Source organism: Calypte anna, chromosome 2 (assembly GCF_003957555.1).
Source record: "Calypte anna isolate BGI_N300 chromosome 2, bCalAnn1_v1.p, whole genome shotgun sequence".
NCBI classification, from domain to species: domain Eukaryota; kingdom Metazoa; phylum Chordata; class Aves; order Apodiformes; family Trochilidae; genus Calypte; species Calypte anna.
Genome location: NC_044245.1, coordinates 77,064,270 through 77,088,885, shown reverse-complemented (window position 1 = coordinate 77,088,885; position 24,616 = coordinate 77,064,270). Strand labels below are relative to the sequence as shown.

The window sequence follows — 24,616 nt, the reverse complement described above, 5'->3', positions numbered from 1 at the left end:
GGTAACTAGTATGCTGGAACTGCTCCAAAATACTAGCTCATGTCTTTGTACATGTTTGTTAAACACAAACATCAAAAACCCACAAAACTGGAAAGCATTATTTCCATCAAAATTCCTGTTACCTTTCTGATACAGAATTCAATGTTTTGATTTTTACAGATGACTCAGTATGTGCAATGCTATAGTTTGAGCACATGAGCACTGATTAACTCACAGATGTCACTGTTTACATGAAATTAATCCTCATGATTAATACTGTTTTCCATGTTTCTTCTAGTAAGGTAGAAATGCTACAGTAGCCAAATCCTCATGACAGAAGAGATTTATGAGGTTTATAACTGTATGTCATTCCTCTTTTTCAGGAAAGATGTAGACAAATTTTTTGAAGCTGAGATGTTCAAGTAGGAAGATTTCATCATTGCATGTAGGTCAGGCATAAAGCACAAAGAGGAACACCTAAATGAAGGACCCCAGAAATCACCACTCAAGCTTTCTTCAGCTTGTGAACCAAGAACCACCACTAGCAGTCTGGAATATCTATATATAGCTATCAAAGCTGGAAAAGTTGTAATGAGCAGGTGATTTGCTGCGATACCAACCCACTCTCAATACACAGAGATGAACTGTGGCAACAGTCACAAGGAAATAGAAACAGTATCCTTTGCTTTTTCTTGTTCCCCTTTCCAGCATCGGAATCATTTGAAGCTGTGGGGATGAGGCAACAGATAGTTAGATGAAGGTCTTTTAAGTGAGAGTGAAAATAATGGAATAAGAACTCTGATAGTCTCCTGCACTGTTTAGAATTTGGAAATCACTTTGCTCTACTCTAGGTTGATCTTTACCAAACTTAACCAAGTGTGTACATGGAAACCTTCACACTCTACTAAAATCATGAAGGTGAGGGCACAAGTTCTAGTATCCCTTTATTTCCTTAGAATTTGCAAGTCTAATATTGATTTCATACTAATAGTGATAACTGACCTTATTTTCTTTTGGAAAGGAGAAAAAAACAACTACATTTTTTGTGAAATTATGTTCACATATACACTGCTTGTGGCAAGTTCTATTTTAAAATACTTCTCTGTACACCCTGGGGCTAGTGAAGCTGCCTGAGGCATCTAAAAATAAAAGCTAATCTCCTGACAGGTACCAAATGTGATTTAGTGTTTCTCAGCCTTGAAATTAGACCCTTCAGGTGTTTGTTCTCCAAAGATGAAAACAAAGCAAAGTGCATGATACTTCTGTAGCTATTACAACTCACTAAATATGTTCACAGTGGCTAAATGTCAGCATGTGTGGGACTCCAGAAACCAACCAGCTGACAAAGCAAGATATGCTTACTATATGAAACTTCTCTGCAATTATGCTATGGACACTCCTTTTCTGCCTTCAAAAGATTTCATCAGTGAAACAGGAACATGTTTCCTCAGCATTTTTAAATATGCAATCCTCAGTCTTATTACCCTGAATGCAAGTTAAGGTTGCCTATTAGGACATCCTTAGGATGTAGTCAGTCTTGCTGCAAAGAAATTTTTAACTTCTGACCTTTACCAACAGTGGCTTTAAGTCTCATTGTTTACCAGAACAGCATAGCTGAAAACATCTAATACATCAATCATGTCTTATGTAGGCAAGAGCTTTACTCAGGATATTTTGTCACATGGAAAATGAACTTACTAGTTATTGCAGAAAGTGATATGAAATGGCATCTTCATTAAACTAGAGATGGAAAAATTGAGATCTTTGATGACCTTCATGGGAAAAATTAGACACAGGACTGATGGCGGAGAAATAACAAAATTTTCTGAGTTCAGTTGGAAATTAAACAACTACTGAGTAAAAAATGTTTGGTAGATGCATAGAATCAGAGTGGGAGTAAGTCAATAAACTAAATATTTCAATAATATAGTGAACTGGCACGAATATTCTGCCTTCACTCATGTGGGCTCCAATTTTATCTTCCAGTGCCAGTATTTCACTGGCTGGTTAAGTCTTGCTGATTAACAGGACAGGAGAGTCAGCAGATGGCATCCATTTGTCATTTGGCAGTTCCTAGTCTGGCATCACCAAACCCATAGCAGAGCACAAAAGCTTGGGCATCTGGATTTGTCTTTTAAACAGATATGGCTTCTCAGCATGAATGAAACACATCTGCTCTTCCACAGTGACTGGCTCTAGCTCTTACAGAATTAAGAAGTAAGTAAAAAGCAGCACCTACTGAGTCCTGTATTCTATACTTCTCTCATATAAGGATTTTTTCCTGCTACACTGGCTTTCTTCCTCCTGATCAGGGCTTTCTTCTTATCTCCTAGGTGCTTTATTATTAATTACAGAACATAAGCAAGCAGTTGATGACTGGTGATTAGGCAAATGATGGGATGGCTTGCTGTAAACTGTTGACAAAACGGGTGGAGACTTTTCTCCTCCCCTCTTCTAGACCAAAACTGAACTATCCTATCACAGGGAGCCAGCAAAAGGAACCCTGTGACTCTGGAGCCCTCTCTGCTGTTTTAGGACTGTTATGGGATCCCTCTATTGAATCTTACACGATCAGCAAAAGAGCCTACAGTCCCCAGCTGTCTGTCCCATTTTTCTGCCCACAGTTGGGGGAAATAGGAGATCAACAGGCAAACATGTTGAATGCTGCAGCTTAAAACTTCTGCTCAATATAATATAATATAATATAATATAATATAATATAATATAATATACTCCCCTGACATATTTAAATGCACTGTACTTATATTATATACTTATCAAATACATATTTATAATTACATATGCCATATGTTAATACATACAATAAATATAACTGCCAACTGATGGTAGCTTATGCTGAGATGTGCTACAAGATGTAAGCACTAGAGAGCTGACACAATGCCTGTGTGCTGCTCTGCCTAAGGGGCTGCAGATTCTAACTGATGAAAGAAACAGACAGTTGCCAATAGCAACTCCTTAAACTGCAGATGCTCATCAGCTGGGGCCCTTAGAAATCAATGTTTTTTTTAATTCCTATCAAATGAATAATTCCAGATATGAATCTAAATATTACAATCTATTTATAAAGATACATTAAAAATATAATATAAAAATTAAATACAAAAATTAGAAGGTAATATTTAAATTATTAGAAACATTTTAAAGCTTTAATTGGTCTGTAAAATCTGACTGCAAAGCAGGTGACACTGTGACATGTATTGACACACACATTCTCAACTCTCAGGCCCAAAACTAGGAGCCAGTAAACAGACCAGCTGTTTGCTCCTAATTATATGAAATGTAAATTAATTCATGTAAAGTACATGAAATTTAAATCTAATGCAGGTTAGATGGCATTTAAATTTGTTTGCCACAACACAACTGATGCATAGCAATTTGTTCAGCTTAAGCACCTGAACTTTCACTTCAGTTGAAACTTCATGGTATTTTTTTTTTTTACTAAAAAGGAATTTGCAGATTTTACTAGTGTACAAGTACATCTGAAATTTGTAAGATTTGATGAAACCATATATAAATGTTAAAGCTTTCCCATCACTCTATCTTTCAATGTCCTTTTCAAATAGAAAGGAATGAAAAATCATAGGGCAAACCTGAGCATCAAATTTGGTATAAGTGGTGATCACTAAAAGAAGATAGCCATTCTACACAGTTAGTTCGTCCCTTTAGTCTGTTTATTCATGAAAAATGCTACTATTTATCTCTAGCTGCATGTCCATTTAAGAAACAAGAAAAGCAGCACTAAAATTCCTTTTATAGTAGCTCTGGTGCTATTAAAGCTGGAAAGAGCTTTCAGCTGTTTCTAATAGAACACATGTTAAAACAACTGAGGAGTACTGTGCAGCTCTCTTACCGCGCATTAACCTGGTGACAGATGGATGACTGTGGTGTGGTGAGCACAGTATGTCACCCTTGGCATCCTCAGCTCATCCTATTGCTAAGAGAAAACCTGTAATATATGGAGCACTACATAATATGAAGATTCAACTGGGCTGGTGTCTTGCTAACACATTAGTCACCTATGCAGCTAGCAGGAGGTGGTGCTTGGAAGTGTATCCCTGCAGCACTGTGGTCTGTCCCAGCTGGGGCTACCTGATCAATGGTGCAGTTCACTGACTACTGCTGTAAGATCTGATTGTTCCTTCCCTGGTATAAAAAAAAAAGTAAGTACAGACTATTCCAGGACATTTTCAGTGATGGTAAGCTAGGGAGCTTTCACAGTGGTCTCTGAGAAACTGCTTTCTCTGATCAGCATGTTGTATTCTCTTCACGCAGTGATCTTGTTTCAGCCACGCAGAGCCAGCCCAATGGTACTGCAACTTTTACCCCACTGGTAGCAATTTAAAGGAGGGTGCTTGCAGCTCTTGTTAAGTAAGACATCATTTGCCTGCCAATTTTTATCTAAGACATGCACAGATGCCACCACTCCCAGTCCCCTCAGAGAGTTAAATGTCCCACTTTCCCTAGCACTGCTTGCAAAGTTGATGGCCTGCTTTCAACTCAAGGCATGCAACTTCACTGACGTGTGCTGGGTTTGCACACAGATGTGTGTGTGAGGGCATGGCCATGACCACCACATGGAGTGAGCAGCAGCAGAAGTCTGTGCCTTCCCAAAGGTGACCTCTGCTCATCACTTTCACTTAGCAAGCACTAACATGAAATCAGCCTGGAAAGCACTGCAGCTTGGAGGCAGTTCATTGAATCATAGAATGGCTAGGGCTGGAAGGGAGCTTAAAGATCCAGTTCTGACCCATCTGCACAGGCAGGGACACCTCCCACTGTACCAGGTTTCTCAAGGCCGCATCCAGCCTGGCTTTGAGCACTTCCAGGGAGGGGGCATCCACAATTTCCCTGGGCAACCTGCTCCCAAGCACTAATCATGTGGCTGCCAGCAGCTAACATTAGCCAAGGAAAAGGGTCTTAGCTGATGGCAACTTCTGTGTCACTGTGGATGACATGTGGGAAATGGGGACAGAATATTTAAAAAAAAACCAAAAACCAAAGGAAGAAAAAGAATGGTAGTTTCTGAGTACCTGCACCCTTCAGGGTGCCTTAGAAAACTTGTGAATTCTAAACGCTGCTGCCTGAGCTCAAAGACATGGCTGCTATTCTGAGAAAAACCCTTTCTGAAGAGCAGCCTATTTGCTATTACTCCTGCAGGGTAAGGCAAGGTTGCCTTGAACCACTGCTTGCACAGCCTGCCCCTCCATACACAGCTCAGGAATGCTCTCCCCTGACACAGCAAACCTTTGCTGCAATGAAGCAATGCAATAATTTAGCACCCAGGCATATTATTTGGGGGTTTCTGCACTCTACAGAAGCTAACAGATCCCACAACCAAATGGATGTGTACTACAAATGCAGCTGTTTTCTTTCCTGGGAGTCTGTTTCTTCACATAGTTTACACCCATGCAAAGATCACAGGCCTGACTTGTAGGGTCACTGGAACATGTCTGTCATTGAATCAGAATGCTCAGTTCTTCAACAGCCTCATCCAGCAATGGCAGCAAGAATGGTGTTTAAAACAGTATCTCTTGCTGTATATGCAGAAAGAGGTATTTTTGTCCAAAATGCCTAATGGCAATGAGGTAGCAAATAATACTAAGCACCATTAAGTAAGCGTGCATTATGCACGCTCTTTAAGCTGAGATTAAATTACCAAGCATGCCTTATTTTCTAAAACCAGAACAAGTCCCTTAATTCTATGGGTGAAATACTTCAGCTGAGTTCCCCCCCTCTGCTACATACATTCTATATTCAGTAGCATAGCCACAAAACGGGGCTGTTGGAAGGAGTTCTCACTTAGAGCCAAACTGACATCAATACAGATAATCACATCAGCCCTTTTACATATTGAGAGTCTAATGGCTCCTATTTACAGCCTTTAAATAAAACAGATTGTCTACATGTTTTTCACTAAGTAATGCCAACTAATTCCCATTTTTTGAAGAAGCAGTTTTGATACCCATCTGATGCTTCAAAGCTTCAAAGACAGTACTTATGATCACACTTGGCAGAACACATTTGCATGCTGCCCAGTGAGCCCAGGAAGGCTTGAAAGCAACTTTCCAGATCCTATGAAGATTTTAAAAAAACCCACCAAAGTTCTGTTTCTTAAGAGAACTACGTCTTTTTCTACTCTGATGCAAAACTACCACAGTCAACAATGGCAAATGAGTGCTTCTGCTGTTTTAGTAGGTTTACAACACTTCTTGTGCAGGCCTGACTGGTCTGTAGAACAAAGCAAGACATTTTTTTCCAGCTCTATGAAAAAACGTGTCCAGTGACTGGGAGGTCTCCCAGGGCCTTACACTAGGAGTGTACTACATGACTGCTGCTCATACTAGAAGTTTCACTGTTATTTTTTCAAGTGGTTAAGACTTCCTTTACCTTTCCATCTTCTGGAATCCTCCCATAGGCCATCCCCTGGAGAATGACTTTGCATGATATCTAAGCATATGACTTCTTTTGATCTCTTGACCAGACTAAAAGGTCATTTTCCACTTTTCCCTCTGATCTTGAAGAACAAGATGTTAACAACAGAGACACTACCAGTCTGACTGCCATTTGTTGCAGTAGAGCCCCTCCAGAAAAACACCACAATTTAGCTGAGCAATGGGAGCTCAGCTAGCATGACTACCTGACCTGGCTGCAACAGAGGCAAATTTGAATTCCAGCTGCTTAGAACCTGTGGCACATGATAACTTGAATCACACCAATGTCTACTGAGCTTGTGTGCTGATCCATTTGCAGGCTCAGGCCCTCGAACCAAACTGAGCTTTACAGCTCATGTGTCTATTTTTCTGCTCTGTCTGTTGACAAGCAATCCTAAGAATCTGTCACTAGTAGGCAAAAATAGAAACAGGAGAGGAAAAGCTATGGACTTCAAAAGTGTTTTTAGAATTTCAGTGAGGAAAATCTCTCATGATGAGCTTATAAAGGAACTGCCCTTGCAAGTAATCTAGAGAACTTTTGGAAAAAAATATTGTGAAGTTACACAACAAAAGCCTACTGCAGTAACTAAAAATTACAGAGTATGGTGATAGTAATGTAACAAGCTCATGATCTATCAGAACTTGAGGAAGCTGATAAATGCTCAGAAGTGTTAAGAAAATAGTCAGTTCAGAGAAAGATCTGAGATTGAAATAGTATTCCCACAACGATTTATAGCAGAAAGCTTTCCCTTTTATGCATCTCTAACAACATGGACAGACTTCAAGGGAGGCTCCAGCTGTAAAGCTGGCCTGGCACAGTACGCAAGAGAAAACCTCAAGGTGTGTGATGGCAGATAACATAAGAGCCATGGAAAGCCTCCAGACAATGGCCAGTTCAGTGGAGCCATAACTCTGTAACCCCATTACATGCTGTAAGAAACCCAAATTAGAGCCAGAGCTGTTGGTCTCCAAGCACAAGTAAAGAGAGTTGAAGGCTAAGTCTAGGAAATTAGTAGACAGGTGAGATGCCACATTGGCTCATGCAATTCTGTCTTTGAAGGTGGCCAGTTGTAGCAGGTTTTGGAAAAATTACATGAAATAAAGAGCAGAAAAAAACCTACAAATTCAGTTGTGGATTGATGGATTGAGTCCCTTCATTTTCAATGTGAAATAAGACATAGAGTACTGTATTCTTCTTTCCTAGGTTATGACAAGGGCGGAGGGTATAGGGGATGATGATGGTTGCAGATACTGCAGGCTTGTATACTGCAGGGTTTCCTTTGATATAAATTAGTTTCCCTTCATGCACAGATCATGTGCACCTTAGTCAAAAAGCACCCCATTAAAATAAAGGAGAGATGGAAATGATGTCAGCCTTCCATTACTCAACAGTAAATTTGTGGGGACAAGGGAGTCACGTAGCAGCCAGCTACCCCATTGCAATGTACACAGCACTGGGGCTAAAGAGAAAACTTGTCTGGGATATAAACAGATTAAATTTTAGGACTCTGAGCATTCCTAAACCAATTGCAGCATTTCCCATTTACTTTTCCAGTATGAAGAAGGATTTTTTTCTGGGAGAAACTTACTTTCTAGGTTGTCCTTAGCTTTTGTCCTGCTGATGCTGGTACTGAGGAGAGGAGCTGCCATGGTCCTGATGGCACTCCCAGCCCTGACCATCCGTCCCAGGGACTGTCCCCCCAAGACCTCCCCCACCCCGCCCACAGCCCAGGACCCCATTGCAGCCCCTCAGGGTCATCCCCAGTGATGCCACAGCAGGGTTGATCTCCAGCTCCTCACAGCCCTGCCCTGCCTGGCCATGGGCCCCACTGAGCCAGGGCCACCCCATCCCAGCCTGGCCTCTGCCTATCCCCTGGGAGGTGCCCAGTGCCTGGAGCCGGGGCTACCAGGCCCTGCCATGGCTGACCCTGGCAATCCTGGCACCTGGCACTGCCCTGACAGGAGCCGGCCCAAAGCTTCTTAGGATATGGTGCACAGCTCACAAATTTGCTCATGTCTGTCACAGCAGTACGGCTGCTTGTGCAAGTCCTCTTCCAGTGGGAAGAGGATGGCTTTACCAGCTCCCAACACTAATGTAAATCCATCCTGTGTAGGAACAGAAGCTGCATTTACCCTGGTCATCTGCTCCATTATTCGCTATAATCCTCACCACTCGCATGAGTTTTCCTCCACAAGTTCCTGTCTTTTGCTGGAAAGACTTGTACAGAAACAGTTTTCTTGGGGCAGATGCACTCTATGTATGTGTGCAAGCTGGTCATTTTGCAGGCTCATCAAATTTCCCCTTGAATGTGAGCCCTTTGCAATGCTTTCCAGTGCAGAGAAGGCCTTAGAGCCTTTTGTCAGTGTCAGCCTCATCCCTGAGGTTGCCTTTTTTAGTTAATTTTGAGAGTAAGCAAAACCACCATGCATGAAAGTACTGCCAGCATGGAAGACAAGTGCCATGTGAGGGGGAAGAAACAGCTATAGCAGTCCAGACACATTTGAGCCCTTCCCACAAATCACTGTAAATGAAGGATGCCCAGGGACAGGCTGCCATCCCACTGCATGTAAGACAAATGCAGTTTTTCATTTTCCTGACATGCTGGCTACCAAAAGCCAGTTCATTCAAAGAAAAAGAGAAAAAATGAAACCAGGTGCCTGATACCTCCTTAGACATGAAGAAAAGTAATGAGAATTAAACGTAATAACTCTAGCCCTTAAGTCTGAGTGAATAATAGCTCATTTTCTTAGTACTCCAGTACCAGAATCATACTCTCTCCTCAAGATAAAAGCAACAGTGCTTCATAAGAAAAGACAACTCACCTTTCTTGAACTGCAAGTGCTTTGAACATTAGGTAGAGGAGATAATTTTCTGGTTTAGATGAAAGTGAGAGAATTGAACAAAGGTTTCTTACCGTTAAGGACAACGCCATGCAAACAAAAGTGAACTTCTTGATATGTGTCGCTGTGACAGTGCTGTTGGTGTTCACCAATTTATTGCTGGGGTTATTCTAGGGTAAGAAAAAGAGATAACAAGCATTAGCTTGGCTCCAGACTACTGAGAAGCTGTCAGCACCAGGGTCATGTGCTGGACTGGACTGTTGGTTCTTGTGCATGTCTGTGTTTGCTTGTTTGCTTTTAACCTGGAGCTTTCTGAGTACTCTGTACCACCACAGAGTACTTTCCACTCAAACTGACAGCAACTGCTCTGTGATCTCTGAGGGCTGAGCAATCTCTCTCATTTTCTAAGGAATATATCCTATTTAACAAATTCAGCTTTGAAAAAGATGGTAATTCTTTTTACCTTGAAGTCTATAGCATGTTTTCACAGGAAAAACAGTATTCCATTCCTTCTTACCACAGAGCAGTACTGAATCCATATGCCAATGCAAGCACCACTACTGATCCAATTAGACAAGTAGGTAATATAAACAAAGCTCCTGGAACAGCTGGCTCTGTTAATGCAGTTTAATGAACAGAACATAATTAGGACTATTAAATGTTCCACCTTGAACATGGGCTCTGTACTCACATGGCAGGAAAGTTTTATTTAAAACAACAAAAGCTTTCTTCCAACTGTCTAATATAGCAAATGAAGCTGAAGATATAAAATTGCCCTTGGGGAAAACATAAACCAAAACTAAATGGTCTGTGAAAGGAGAGGATGGGATACCAAAAGCAGGGCACCATTAGGAGCCCTATAGCAACAGGCTGTTAGGTCACCTATTGCACTTAACCTGGGGTTGTTTGAGATGTGGGAGTATGTGCTCACACTGATAACACCTTTACCATGAGTTGTAGTACAACATTTATTTATCCTTGATGTAACTCAGGTAGAACAGCAGTATCTGTTCCAGTCAGCCTCCTTTACTGAAATCGCTTGTAAGAAAAATAGGATCTTATGCAAAGATGTATTTGGAGTGGAACAACCCAACATGAGCTCTGCGAAGGGTACACAATTTCACATACATTTGAGTAGTTGATGGGAGTTTGAACTTTATATCTTTTTGTGGTGATTAGTGCACTGCTGTAACATGGAGAGCCCCGTGCTCCTGCCTAAGTATCTACTTGGAAGTATGGATGCATGAAGATGCATGTAGGCAACCTAGACCCTCAAGTGGGAAGCTACTCCCATGTCTGCCCTTTCTGGAAACAGATGATGGAAACTCTTTGTAAATTCTGTTCTTATTTCCCATGTTTCTGAAGAAATACTATGTTACTGTTTGTATGTATGTGAGGACAGGCCTTGCTTACATCACCCAGAAGTGTTTAAACAAACTCTACTGTATGGTTCAACTTTCTAACAAGCCTAAAATAACAGAGGAAGGGAAGCACACTGAAATCCAGCCATCCACAAGGACTGCAAAGAAAAAAGGCTCTTGTTCATTCCTACCTCGCTGCTGCTGATTCTGCCTTTGCTCTACTCTGCCCTCTGCTCTAACTCTTGACCACATACTTTTTATTCCTATCTCCTGAACACTGTAAGGTTTTTGGATCAAAACACTGTGCAGATTATGGAGCAAAAAGAGTATCCATTCCCATCTATTCATCAGATAAACAGTGTTCACAAGTCCTCTCACAGTTGGTGCTGTTGCTCTGAATCAGACACCACAGTCCATTAAAAATAAAGGCATTATTGCCATATAAACCAGTAAAGAGATCAGAGAACTAGGATATGTCTGTTTTCTTTCAGCAGATCAGTAGTAACCCTTAACCTTAGTCTAGCTACTAGGCCATGTATGAGGTTGCTCTGGAGAGAGTGGCATAAAATACTGAAGCAGGACTCTGCATCTCTCTTGTAAATTTGAACAGTTACAACTTTTTTGCTATGAAGACAAGAATCTGACTTCTCTGGTAGAGCCACCACAGAGGAGAATACTTTCTGGATCCCAAATCCCATCAGCCAGTGAAGGCGATGTAGTTAGTGTGTTTCTGATGGCCACCAGCATTGGCAGCTTCCTGAAAATCACAATGGAGGTTTTACAGAGTCCAGAAATCAAAAGTGGTTGTCTGGCCTCTTCTGAGAAAGCCTTAGCTTAGGGAAACAAAGCTTTTGAAAGGCATGGTGACCACAGATGACACGTGACTAAGGGTAAAGCAATTCTCACAGCAGTCTAAAAAAAAAAAACAGTGTTAGTTTCTGGTTTGGTATTTACTGTCTGAAAGAAACAGAGGAGGCATTTGCACACATGGTTGCCAGGAAGGGATATACTTTATACTGCTGCTACCTCACTTAGCACATTTAATGCCAAACTGCTCTTAAAATATGCAACTAAAATCCCTACCATATACTTCTGCAGCAATTAGATAAATCATAATGATTTGTGCCTTACCCTAGTTTTTCTTCTTCACATTTGTTCCACAAGAGCTCTATAAGAAGCTTCTAAACTGAAATAACCAGACAAATAATGGTATAATCCTGCTATTACTAAAATTTGACAAAACTCTCACAAGTTAAATGAGACCTGGTTTTAGGAATCTTAATTGCTGTTCATTTTTCTTGGCAATAGTGCATTTGATTGTAGCTCATAAAAGATGAGGTTAGCAGAGCCCCTGTGTTTCCTGTCCCAAATCATTGCTATCTTGTAGTTTATTGGTTTTGCATCTGCAGTTTCTCTCCAGCAGCACGACCTCTGAAAAAGTCTGTGTGTTGTATTTTATCTGACAGGTCAGTTTAGCTGTACACAGGCAAGTTAGGAAGTTATGACTGTATTGCCTTTGTTCTGCCAAACTCTCCTCAGAAATAAGGTGGGTCATATCAAATGGGTCTTGCTTCAGTTAAATTCATTCCTGAGGAAGCAAGAAAAATTTTCATCTGTATTTGGAACCAGAAAGTTCAGTTACTAATTGGTAAATAAAGGCAAGGAAGGAGTCTGGTATTTGAGTTAGAAAGTCATAGGACACAACTATTCTTCGCACAACAGATGGGCTAGTGCATAGCAGTTCTAAAACAGAGCAAAAAACGAATCTAAACAAAATTGATTTTAGTAATACATATTTAGTCTGGGCTCAGTTCCAGGAGCAGCCCTTGAATTCATAGGTAATTACCTGTTTTGCCAACAAAAATCTTCATGGTCTTGGTCAGCTAACTCAGTACTACTAAAATAATGTATGTTACCTGTTTTACTGGCAGTCAATAAAATAACCTTTGTTAAATATTAACATAAACAAATGAACACAAAACCATCTGAGAGATACTGGAGAATCTGGAGAAGAGACGTGAGCTTACTCACTCACTGCTGGACACTCCAATAGCAAAGTAGCTACATCACAGTTAATAAGCAAGGATATGTTTTAATCCTTAAAAATATAACACATATCTATACAAAAGATAGCTTAATACTTTGCAACATAGACCTAAGATTAAAATCATAAATAAATAGATTGAAGCCACAAAAAGTCAATTAATTTTAACTAAGACTTTAAGAAAACCTTATCAGTAAGACAAGGAACAATAGGTATAAAAAGCAAAAGAAACAAAACAATAGATGGCCATTAATGCAGCCCTATTTAATCTTTGGTTGGTTTAGTTTTTAAGGAATCTTTTACACTGGATTGTGGAGCCACGTGCTAACTTTCCTCATATTTGGCAGAAATTCCTCTGACATTACTGAAGCCATCCATTAATTAAGATGTAACTTAGGGAAAGAGGAGGCCCATGGCTGTGAAACCACACGAGAGGTATTTACTACACCTCTAACGTAGGCACTAACCTTGTCAAAAGCAGGGTATACTGCTCTGATCTCTGTCAGCCAGCCATAGGGCATGTGTCCCACAGGATAAGTTGCTGTCAGAATTGCCACTGCCTATGAAAAGAGACAAGGAAACACAACTTCACATCTCAAAACAGGACAATCAAACTAACACAGGGTGCCATTTCCCATCAATACCACCACATGGATCTTGACACAGTGAGGTATCAGGCAAGCAACTGGAAGCTCTTTGTTTCAGGAGACCAGCAGAGGTGGCCATCATTCAGCCCAACATTTTAAGCTCAGGGAACCTTTTGTGCCATGAAGCTGTGTCATTGTTTCACCATCACTCTGATTCTTTGGGATGGTTGTTATCCTGAGCTGCTGCATCCCCCACAGGGAGCTGAATACCTTCCTCCAGCATTGCTCCCCAGTGATTTTACCTGCAGACACCCAAGCATCAGAACACCTTACATCTCACAGTAGCTTTTGGTCATACTTCATAATCTTATTCTATATACATTTTACTTGGGTATTAATAAGTGAAACAGTGGGCCCTAAAACAGTAGGCCTCAGAGACTGACTGATTTCAGACATCAAACTGACTGGGCTGGGGCAGGAGGCACTTGCGAGACAAATACTCTCCTCACTTTGGTGGTAATCAATGAAAATCAGACAAAAATAGTATCAGATGACCATTTCATATAATGAGAAATAATATACTGCTTGCAATTTAAAACTAGGCCCTTTTGTGCTTTCACAAGTACAGTCCAAGTGGCACATGAAAGACATAAAACCATCCACTATATAATCCTGTGTGCAAGACTGTACTGAAATTTTTGAAGAAAATGTCCAAATACATGTATTTCATGTCCCTTATGTTGGAAGGATGTTTAGGGAGCTCTTCTTGCATCGTCTGCAAAATTGACTGTCACCCAAGTTTCCTAGTCCTTAAACCAAAGTGTCTATCTATACTGACAACTGCCTGCCTCCAGAATTCCAGTAATTCCAGAAATCATAGTGTTTGAAAGCCTTTTGTTTGCAGGTTCAAATCTGTTAAAATTCACCTAAATTCAGGTTAATTTTATATCTAGCAATACAGATTTTGTAATAACAATTCTAGCAATATAGTATGTGGTAATAAAAATCTTTCTTAACCACTGCTGTATATTTTGCTCCCAAACTATTTCATTTGCTCTCTCGCCCCATTTTCCTGTTAGAAATGTAATTGCTGTCACTGCTTGGTTAAAGATCTATACAAACACAGAAGCATGTAATAAGCTTATTGTTTCTCTGTGCTGTTTAAAAAGATGGAGGGAAAGCAGTCATATCTGTAGAGATGAAGAGCAGGGAAAGATTCTTCCCTGATACTCTTGCAGATTTAATAATGATCAATGTAACTTGAAAAAGTAATTGCTTCAAAGAAAGCAAATCAGAATTTTAAGACAGTCACCATTAAATGATTGAAATTTTCAGCAGTGATTTTTCTTGTCCTGTTTTTCCCCAGTTGGTAGGATTGCAAAATACATGCATGAAAGCTTTGCTAAATGACTAGAACAGAAGTATGTGACAGGAGAAAAAATCCACCATCAAAGCCAAACCCAAAAAAGGTCACCATGCTGACAGTCCAAACAAAAGCAGTGGGAGTTCACCAATGCAAGCTAAGTTGCTGTCCTCATGGACGTGCTACACCTTAGGCCTTCACAGGGATATCCTGTCCACACTGAACATTGCTGATGTTATTTTTCAATAACACTACTGACCTATAAAACTCTCATGTATACTGGTGCTCCAGACACTGATGTTATCTGTGTTGCCAGCACCTCCTTTTTCAGAGGCAATTATTTCAGAAACCAGAGAATGTTGAAATGTGACAATCACTCTTAGTGTAAAAATGACAGAAAACTACCAGATATGATATGCATTTGGAATCATCCTAAGAGCAATAAAAGGTATTGGCTAGCCATGAAATGTGATGCATCTAAACTCAGAGGCACCAAGAAATGCAAAACTAATCTCTGCTCGAATACTCCTTTGCACCGAGACTGCTATTAATGCACAGACTGATCCCAGATTTACACATGTAAAAGTGTTAAATTTCCTAAATTCTGCCTCCACAGCTGTTTATTTGCAGCTACTGGAAACTACCAAGCAAGTGAAATACACAGTACTGCTTATGACAAGTAGTGCTGAGAGAATGTGTGTTGGGAATCAGCTGTTTGAATCTTCCTTTCCATTTAGTATCTCACAGCTTTGTTTCTCCTACAGCAAAAACATGAGATATTTGCTAATAACTACATATATATAGACAACCACCCAGTGAAACTGGCAGCAAAGGTCCCTCTGACCTCTTAAGAGAACAGGTCAGCTCATGGTGAGCATTGGTGAAGGCTCTGCATTACAATCAGAAATCCATCTCCTGTCATCTGTTTGAAAGTACTGGAGTAACCTGAAATTCCTCAGAAGAAACAGGGTATATTTCATATCCCAACCAGAGACAGATTTTTTAAATTTAATTCCTTACATCTCTACTGTATTCTGTGTGGTGCACTTACAGTTAACAGTAGTTTCACACTGGCCTGAGCAGACATAAATACATAGGAAAAAAGCAGAACATAGGACCCCTGACAGACTGTCCTATACCTCTGGGATCTGAATGCTTTAGGGCATATGGACCTATTTGTGGACCATGAAAACTTGGGATATAGGAACTCTTCAGTGAAAAAATTCTACTGGTCATGTTGAGAGTGAGGTTCTACTGGGCGTGGCAGAACAGCTTGTGGTAGGAGCTCATGCAATCTCTGAGGATAAAGATAGCACTTAACAGAAATGAGAAGAAAAAAACAGAGGCAACTGTATGAGTGGCCACTTGCAGTAAAGGGGAGCACTGACTTTCTTACCTCTGTGGCTGCAGAACTGCCACCTAGGTCGCGGGAGACAAAAAGGTTGACAATGGGCCTACTTATTCGCTGAGTTGCCAAAATTAATGCCAAAGGCCACCAGAAACTCAGCATCTTCCTTATTGTAGCCTCTCCCTGCAACATACAGGAAAACAATTTTTTATAAAGTGGTTTGGGAAAAAATATGCAGAACTGAACTAAAAGCACAGAGAAAGGATTTTTGCTTTTCCCACTGCCAGTTTGGTACATTCATTTCACTAGTTTTCTATATGAGGAACATAAAATATTTTTAGTCATGTTCACGGTATTAATTTAAAAGAATCTGTGTCATTGATCTAAATAAAAAATGTACAATATATCTATCTGCATAATTTGTTGTGGCTACCAGACAAAGATATGTGAAATGCATACAGCATGACATTAGAGGATAAAATTCAATTTTGAGACCTTCCTCACTGTGAAATAAGGTATCCACTTATTTCATGCTGTGCTGTCTTACAACTCCATACAGACTTCAGCACAGAAGTGCTTAGTAGGCAGCACATCCATATCACAGGAGGCATTGCCTCATATGCACCATTGCTAGAATAGTTTCTATGATGCCTTTTTAAATAAAAATAGGTTTTTTTTCCTGCAAGACAGAGACAGAAGGCCCTTCATGCACAGCAGTTTAATACAGTATTATAGCAGAAAAAGCAAGCTTAAAATAATTGACTCCAAAAAAGAGCCAAGTATTAAGACATACCCCCATTTCAGGCCCACTTCTGTCAGGAATGGCATCATGTATGTTCCTGTAGTATCCGAGGCATAATGTGGTACATCGGACAAGTGCTCCCATGTATAAGGACAAGATGGGGATGAGAAGAGGCTCCCTGCACTCCAAGTGACTGTGAAGCAAAATGGCTACAAAAACAACCTGAAGGCCAAACAAATAAATGATTAGTAATTTGTCTGTGTGTTTCTTTAGGGCAAATAGATCTCCTGTCTGACTCTGAGCTGGATCAATGACCACATGTGACTATAATATCTATCTGCCTATCAGCTTGTGTCATTTAAAATTTTAGTCAGGACACTTCCTGCATTCAGTCATACAAATAAAAGGAACAAGAGTTAACATCATACAGAAGCTCTATTAAACAGTACTTGACAGGCAGGTGTCATCTTAGGAGCCATAAATAGGAGAAGGAAAAGCTGGCAAGGTCTGGCAGCAAGCATGTGGCTGAGTATCACCCCCCCCAGGAGAATGTGCTATTCTGATACACACTGAGGCTGGAGACATGCTTCTAGGGTCAGCTTCTAAGCCCTACTTTTTTTTTTTTTTTTTTTTTTTTTTTTTGCGGGGGGGGGGAAGGACTGGGAAGGGCAGTGGCAATTAAAAAGCCAGATGTTTTGAAGTAGTCATGTCAGCATTTAGAAGCAGGAAGTCTTATGTTATCCTAATTTTCTGGTTTGGAGTGAAATTTCAGCATTTCATCATTCTCTCTCCAGCTATCCAAGTGCCACATCGATGTAACTGAAATGGAAACTTTTGGGCAAATGAACAGTTCATAATTCAGTTTTGTAAGATTAAATGCTCAATCCAGAAAACGCAAAGGAACTGATTAATATGACACTATTCTCTCTCTCAGCTTTCTACAGAGCTGATAGTGGCATTCCAAATGTCTCTGGATGAGGGGCACAATTGGAAAGCCAACTGTGTTTGGTGCTGTGAACAGCAAAATCAAGGACAACACCGCTGGTATACGCTGGCATTCAAGTGAACTACAGGAAATACAAAACACATCATTCAGGGATAGATTTTCTCCTTCATCATTAGAGTTCAAGAAATACTTAAGAAAAATCACACTGTGCAAATGTTTATTAGGCAGACTATCCTGTCCATGAAGGTTTGCAAAACGGCTCTTTTGAAATCTATAAAAGAATTGATTTTCATTAAATAGAAACGAAGTAAGTCACAAAAAGTGTGCACACAAAGCTACCCAAGGAGAACTGGGTATGCTACTGCTTGTACACCGATTGCTTGTGTAGGGAGCAGCTACAGGTGTGGAGAGTTCTATGGGACAGAGAGTCACAGCATTTTGGCTTTTGGATTTGCTATTGCTCTATGCAATATTTTAGTGAAAGAAGATGACAGGTGTCTTATTCCTCACACTCCACTGACACCCCAGTCACCATCCACTGTGGAAAGGGCATCTGTATCATGGCTGAAATAAGATTTTGTTTCTGTATTTAGCTGTGTATGACCTGACATGCATCTACAGTCAGCAAACTTTGTAGGTCGCATCAGAACAAGAGCAGATCCTGAGGGTTAAAGTCATTTACAGTAATTGGTATTATCCTCAGGGATTTAGTGTAGTACTGTAGAGGGGCAGAGCTGCCAAAAATAGAATAGCAGCTGACTGAATGGTTCAACCTGGTTTATGGTTTGGTCATATTTAGTGGGAGGAAAATGCTATGGAAAATTGAACTAAGTGCTGGTGATTTCATATTTCCTTTCATGTTGTACTGTTATTTTCCTCCTTCTTACCTATTCATTACACCATTCAGCTGGCACTGGAGCAGTGCATCATCTATTTTACAGGTGCTAGGACTATCCATTTCAAACTATTTTTATATATGGTTTGAAAAGAGGTCTGTATATTGATTCGCTAACACTACAACACTGCCCATCAGCAATGTGTACGGATGGTTTTTTTAACTTGTTTATAGTACAAAGCAAGAGGATACTTAACACTTCCCTCACAAATCAAAGTTCAAACAACATTTGGTCTCTGCATCACTCAGGGGCTATCACCACAGATCCCTTTTGCTGCAGTTCTGAGCCTTTCATCTTTCAGCCTAATAATAAGAACTGTGCCATAGTGGCACTCAGAAGATGGGTTACACTCCTGTATTTCACTGAACTGGACAGCATGCACAAAACTGACAGGTGATCTGGAGAATCAAGCCTCCACTTCTCCACTGAGAAGCCCCACTCAGGATTTCACAGCAACTGTGCAAAGAATGGGGGAGAATGCACAGGGCAGAGAAAGGTCTCTTTCAAAGCAGTCTGTCATTTGCAGGATTAATATCAGCCACCAGCCTCTTTGCCTGACTGTTCTTTTACCCAGATGTACATATGTATATATAGCTTCTTTCTCAACCATTATGAAGCAAGACTTTTGAGATGCTGGTAGACATGACCCTGGCCCAAATAATCTGGTTCCCTTTTCCTGATATTGTTTTGGGACTGACTCAATCCATGCAAGTGAGACCAGCCTAAACCTCAGCTGTCAGTAAACAGCCTCCCCATGATGAGGAAATAGCTGGAGAACAGCACACAGGACTTTTTATTCTAGTGTGCTGCTCATGGTAGAAAGTGAAGACAGTGTCTGTGCTTAGGAAAGCAGCTAGTCCATAACACAACGGAAACAGTGACTGCTAAGAGGAGTCATTACCTGAGCTATGACATCTGAGATGGAGGCACATCCCACTAGGAAACTGTACTTGTGTTTCAGCAGAATCCCAGCATGGGTCCAGGCCTGAAAAAAGGCATAGAAGAGTTTGGAAGGAAGTGATTATGATTTTTGTGAATTATTTCATAACCCAGAATGCTGTTGCCTGGTTGTTCCATTGAATACAAACAATTTATAGAGCTCTTTTCTACCAGTAGGACCTGGTGTGAACCTGTTAAGTCAGTAATGCAGGGAAATTATTCCTGCATGCAATTCTTTGCTGCCCAGACTGTATAGAAATCTCTGAGCAGATCTAATAAGAAGCTGCCCCTTCTTCATAAAACAAGATGATTGTCATAACAAAATAATCGGCGGAAAAAATGTTTCTTGTCATCCACCAGCTCGATGAACTTCTGAAGGGTAACATGCATCAGTTCACTGAGTTATAAGAGTCCTATCTGGAAAAGAAAACTTCATGATCTGAGTTCAATGGATCTGAGATTTTTATATTTGTCATGATCTCTGGATGTTCAAAGTCCACCCAGGTGCTTTTTTCCAGGTGCAGGAGATGATGTGTCCAGCTGTATCCAGAGCTAAGGACACACCTTCCTTCTGCACACCTCCAGTTTAACACCTCCAGATAATGGACTTTGCAAACTAAGGTAATAAAAGGAATTTATATTAAAATTGAGTTCTGAATTACGCTTACCATGGCATCCATAAAAGGGAAGGCAGCAAGATAAAGGAAGGCCCTCCGAGTTTTACTTCCCACTGATTCATCCACATGGTGCAGCTTATTAATAATATAATACCCCAAATCGCTATATGCTGTAGAGACACAAGAACAAGAAACAAGAAAATAAGTTTACATATGGACTCTGAGTTAGATATTAAGAAGTACCTGACAGACTAGGAGCTCAGACATGCATCCAGGTAGCAAACAGCTGCAGGGACTTTCCCAATATCACAGCCTCACCACCTGCTATTTATAACTAAGTTGTATCCTCATGGTTCTTTTCAAGTAACCTTTGGCAGAGGAGTGATAACAGATGGCTGGGCTGGGACATGGGTATGGTAAGTGCCACATCTGTTTGCTAAATGAACACACTGGTACTTCAGAAAATCTACTGCTCTTTCATGAACTCCAGGCTCTTTGTTAGAAAAGCTCTTTTCATTGGGTATTGTGTATTTTATGGGATGCAGTACCTTATAAATTCTGAAACCATCTGTTGCCACTGCCTTCTCATGACATTACCTTTAAACCTGCCCAAAGCTCTAAAAGGATACGAAGAATCACAAAGCATGAAACAATTCACACTCATTATGCCTCTCCCTTACATTAATGTTCACCTCTGCTGGGACTTCTCAGGGCACTGTATAGTTCACTGTGCAGTCTCTGAGCAGCCTTGACCAGCCTTAATTTCCTTCCTTATCTAGGCCTGGCATCTCAAGAGCTATGAGTCAGAAAAGGGCACCCCTGGAAATCAGGGATTGTCACTTCTGATCACCAGGATGTTATTTTGCTGTTCTGTTTCAAGACAACATTTTTCAGTCTAAGGCAACTTGCTTCTTGCCAGGTCCCTCTTCCCAAGGCATTCAGTTGAAGACAGCACAAACACAGGGATTCACCACATCTCTCTCTGAAGAACTGCTTACATTTTTGTTAGCATTCATGTTATCCAGCTGTTTTAATAATCCCAGAGTCCTTCCCATGACCAGGAATAATGAAGTACGAGCTATGATGGAGACTTTGAACTCTGGGGACTTACATACTATGCAAATAGTATAAGAATCCAAACAGTTTATAACCTTTCATGTTACAGACCTGCATATGATGTAGTTTCCTCTAAACTCTTGCAACAGCTGTTAAAAGAATGATAAGGTTGCAAAGTCAACCTCCCAACACAAGTAATGGCATAATTACTTATGCCTGGTTAATCTTATCTCAGTTCTCTTCTACTTGTGTCCTTCCTAAGATAACTATTTCAAATGTGAAAATCTTACTTTCCATTTATAACAACTCTATTATCACTGTACAGTTCTTCATATGGGGTACTTCAGGAATGTTAACCTTTTCATGCATGGTAAAAAATTAGGTGTTATGACAGCACTGGGAAAAGGCACAAGTCTTATTCTGGATAGCCTGATTGGCCAAAAGATGCTAAAATGTTAAAAGCTCCCTCTTTCCCCATGTTGGTCCCTGTCTCAATATCTTTCATCTGAACAATGACTTGTGGTGTCTAATATTAGTGTTCACTGACTAATACCAGAGTTTCCTAGCTATTCTCCTGAGGCACTCCAAGCTTTGTTTCCTTTTGAACAGGCTTAGGGAAAATCTTTAAAATAGGATTCCAATCTCATCTGAGTCCAGGGAGGCCAATTTAGTTCTTTAAGTATTCACATGCTTGTTGTAATCCAGTCACACATCAAGTACAACGTCTTTTTATTTTTGCATGAAAATCTATACATTAATTTATGCTCAGTATTTTGAAAACTCTCTGTTATGCATTGATTTTTGCATGGTGAGTCCTTGTGGAAAGCTGCTATTCCAGCAAGGAGGTATAGAAATATTTCTGAGTCGACTTATTTGAATGAGAAGGAGAAGTTTGGAAAGCACATGAGGCACTTTTAAGGTCTAGCTCAAGTTGCCTCACACTTCTCCTGAAATAAAACACTTGGAAATCAACCAGTCTTATTCCCCACATGGGGACTGACAAAACTGAAGTTCAGGTGCTGAGGGGCCTCCACCAGCAGAGCAATGCTGGGAAGACAGCCTGATGAAGAAGTCACCCTCCATGCTCTCCACATACTTCATGCACTGGGCTTCTCCAGGAGGAGACTTTTTAGTGTTTAGAAAATGAAATATAAGTAACTTCTTTGGCTCTAAAAAGCCATTGAGATGTTTGGTTTGTTTGTGTATTTGTTTATTTGTTTGTTTTAATTTTACCATTCCAGATAAAATACAGAATGAGAGTGGTCAGGTGATGAAAGACTGACTTTTAGGAACAGATAGTTCACCACAGGGCTGTAGATCTATTGGCAGGGCAGTCTCAGGAGACTTATACCACCACAGCACACAGAACCACATTTTAAGAATTTCTAAGGATATCAGTGTTGTGCATTGTAAGATGTAGGATTCTTTTTTCTCTCTCCTATGGAAAAAAAAGTCTAACTGCATTTTAAAAATGTGATTTTTATTTTAATGGTTAAACTTAAAAGCTAATTTTAAAACAATTAACTATTTTCTTCCCCATGTCAGTGAAAGCACATAATCACTTTTAAGATGAATGTCAATGAATGTTTCTATCCTCAGAAAATGGTCTCAGCAAGCTGAGGTTTACTGACAAGTATACAGGCATGTGTCTCTGAGCTACGAATAAAGCAACTGCTGATGTAATTAGAATTTAACCTTGGCCAACCTTACAAACTTATTATGAAGCACAGTACAAAAATTAACAACACAGACAACAGAGCTGAAAAATATTACACGAATCTAAAGCAGATGGCTGTTCCCATTCCTTGCATCATTTCAACCAAAACAGGGAAATCCAACCCAAAGACAAGCTGCCTGTTTACTGTCCTGTAATACCTCATTTATTTTGGTATGTCTATGGATTAGTCTTGCTACAGAACTTAAGCTGGAATTGCTTTTAGCATTTCTATTTGATTTTTAGGAACCAAAAGCTTAAGAAAGGACACTGAAACTGCATACCTAATTGGATCTCTTTTCTTCCCCACATGAATATTTCTCTATAGGCACAATTACTACCACATAAACTTCAGAGACTGTTAAAACAACTCAACACCCTCTAAATGATGCGAGCAGTCTCAAAACAATTAGCTGTACTGTAGTCATTTTGGGGCTGTCTACTACTCTGTATGTTATACTTGCATTATAAAGAAAACAAAACCAAAAAAAGCCCTCATAGGAAGTGCTTCATAGGAAGTGATACCATTTACTTCCAGAAAGAGCTACAGATGTCAGTATTAGCTTTACTGGGTGAAAAAAAAAAAACTGAAAATGTTTTTGGGTTAAGGTGTTTTTTGCTAGTCGTCAGAAAGATGGCTCACATGGCCAAAAAAAAGGAAAAAAACCAAGCCTGTCATATTCTGATTTGTGTTTCTGTTCTATCATCTTTTTCCATGGTAGAACATTTAGCATAAGCCAGAACAATGGACATGTAGAAGAAAGACTGGAAAAAATAGCTCAGGTTGTCATAAGCTACCCTGTAACTCCTAGTCTCTAGAAAATTCCACTAGTGTGACACTGGAAGTGGTGGGATTACATTTATGTCTTGCTTCTTAGGCAGATCTTTCATGTACATACAGTGACCACCCATGTGGGAAGTTCAAAAAAGTAAGTGGAATACTGAATTATTCTGAATACAGAATACTGGCAACTGCTAAAAATTTTCACCTGAGAAATCTGTGCAGGGGGTCGCCTATACTTGCCAGTTTATCAGTAATAAACATGCACAAACCAAACCATTTGCACATCTGGACCATCCAGCTTGTCACAGGTCTGCCTGGTTACTGAAATTCCACACTTTTTTTCCCCCTAGTAATGACAAATGATCTATCATGTAGTTTTTAATCAGGTGTAGTGGGCACAAGTTGAAGATGTCTACTTAAGCAAAGAGAATATTTCCCCAAAGTAAATTCTGCCATTTCATTTACAGAACCTCAGGGAGCTGTAGAAAGCAATACTAATATGCAAACTGAAATAAAATTTCTCCACACACCATTTCTCAGTAGTGAATGGCTGAGTGATGCTTCTTTATTGCCAAATAAAACGAGCAAGTCCTTCAGGACTATGGTGTTAAAAGGACCCACTTAGTATGGAGGGCTTACCAGCAACACCATGAAATGCATTATGTTAGAATAGTGCTATATAAGTAATTTCTCTCCTCTGTCAAGCTTACAATTTAGTAAGATGTCAAAAATATGCACAGGCAGGCTTAGCATCAAGAATCCCTCCTCTTACAGACCAGTATCCCCACCAAAAGCCAATCTCTGAAATAAAGATATCTTTCAGACCCTGGCTACAGAGCAAACTTCCAACTGGGAAACCTCAACTGGTGGCAGCAGCTACAGGCACAAGACAAGGAAGGCAGCATACTATCTTCCATTTCTAGATGGCAAATGAAACAGCAAATGCA

At 40.2% G+C, this 24,616-nt stretch overlaps 1 protein-coding gene across 1 annotated transcript in view; it reads right to left on the bottom strand.

Moving 5' to 3' along the window:
- Positions 1-24,616, bottom strand: part of ANKH (ANKH inorganic pyrophosphate transport regulator) — a 97,365-nt gene that overhangs the window by 14,393 nt on the left and 58,356 nt on the right. Inside the window, exons 3-8 of the mRNA XM_030444216.1 lie at positions 20,167-20,285; positions 19,461-19,544; positions 16,769-16,939; positions 16,024-16,158; positions 13,145-13,237; positions 9,347-9,442 (exon numbers count right to left, since the gene is read on the bottom strand). Of these exons, the coding sequence (XP_030300076.1) occupies positions 9,347-9,442; positions 13,145-13,237; positions 16,024-16,158; positions 16,769-16,939; positions 19,461-19,544; positions 20,167-20,285 (698 nt within the window). The remainder of the gene's footprint in view (positions 1-9,346; positions 9,443-13,144; positions 13,238-16,023; positions 16,159-16,768; positions 16,940-19,460; positions 19,545-20,166; positions 20,286-24,616) is intronic.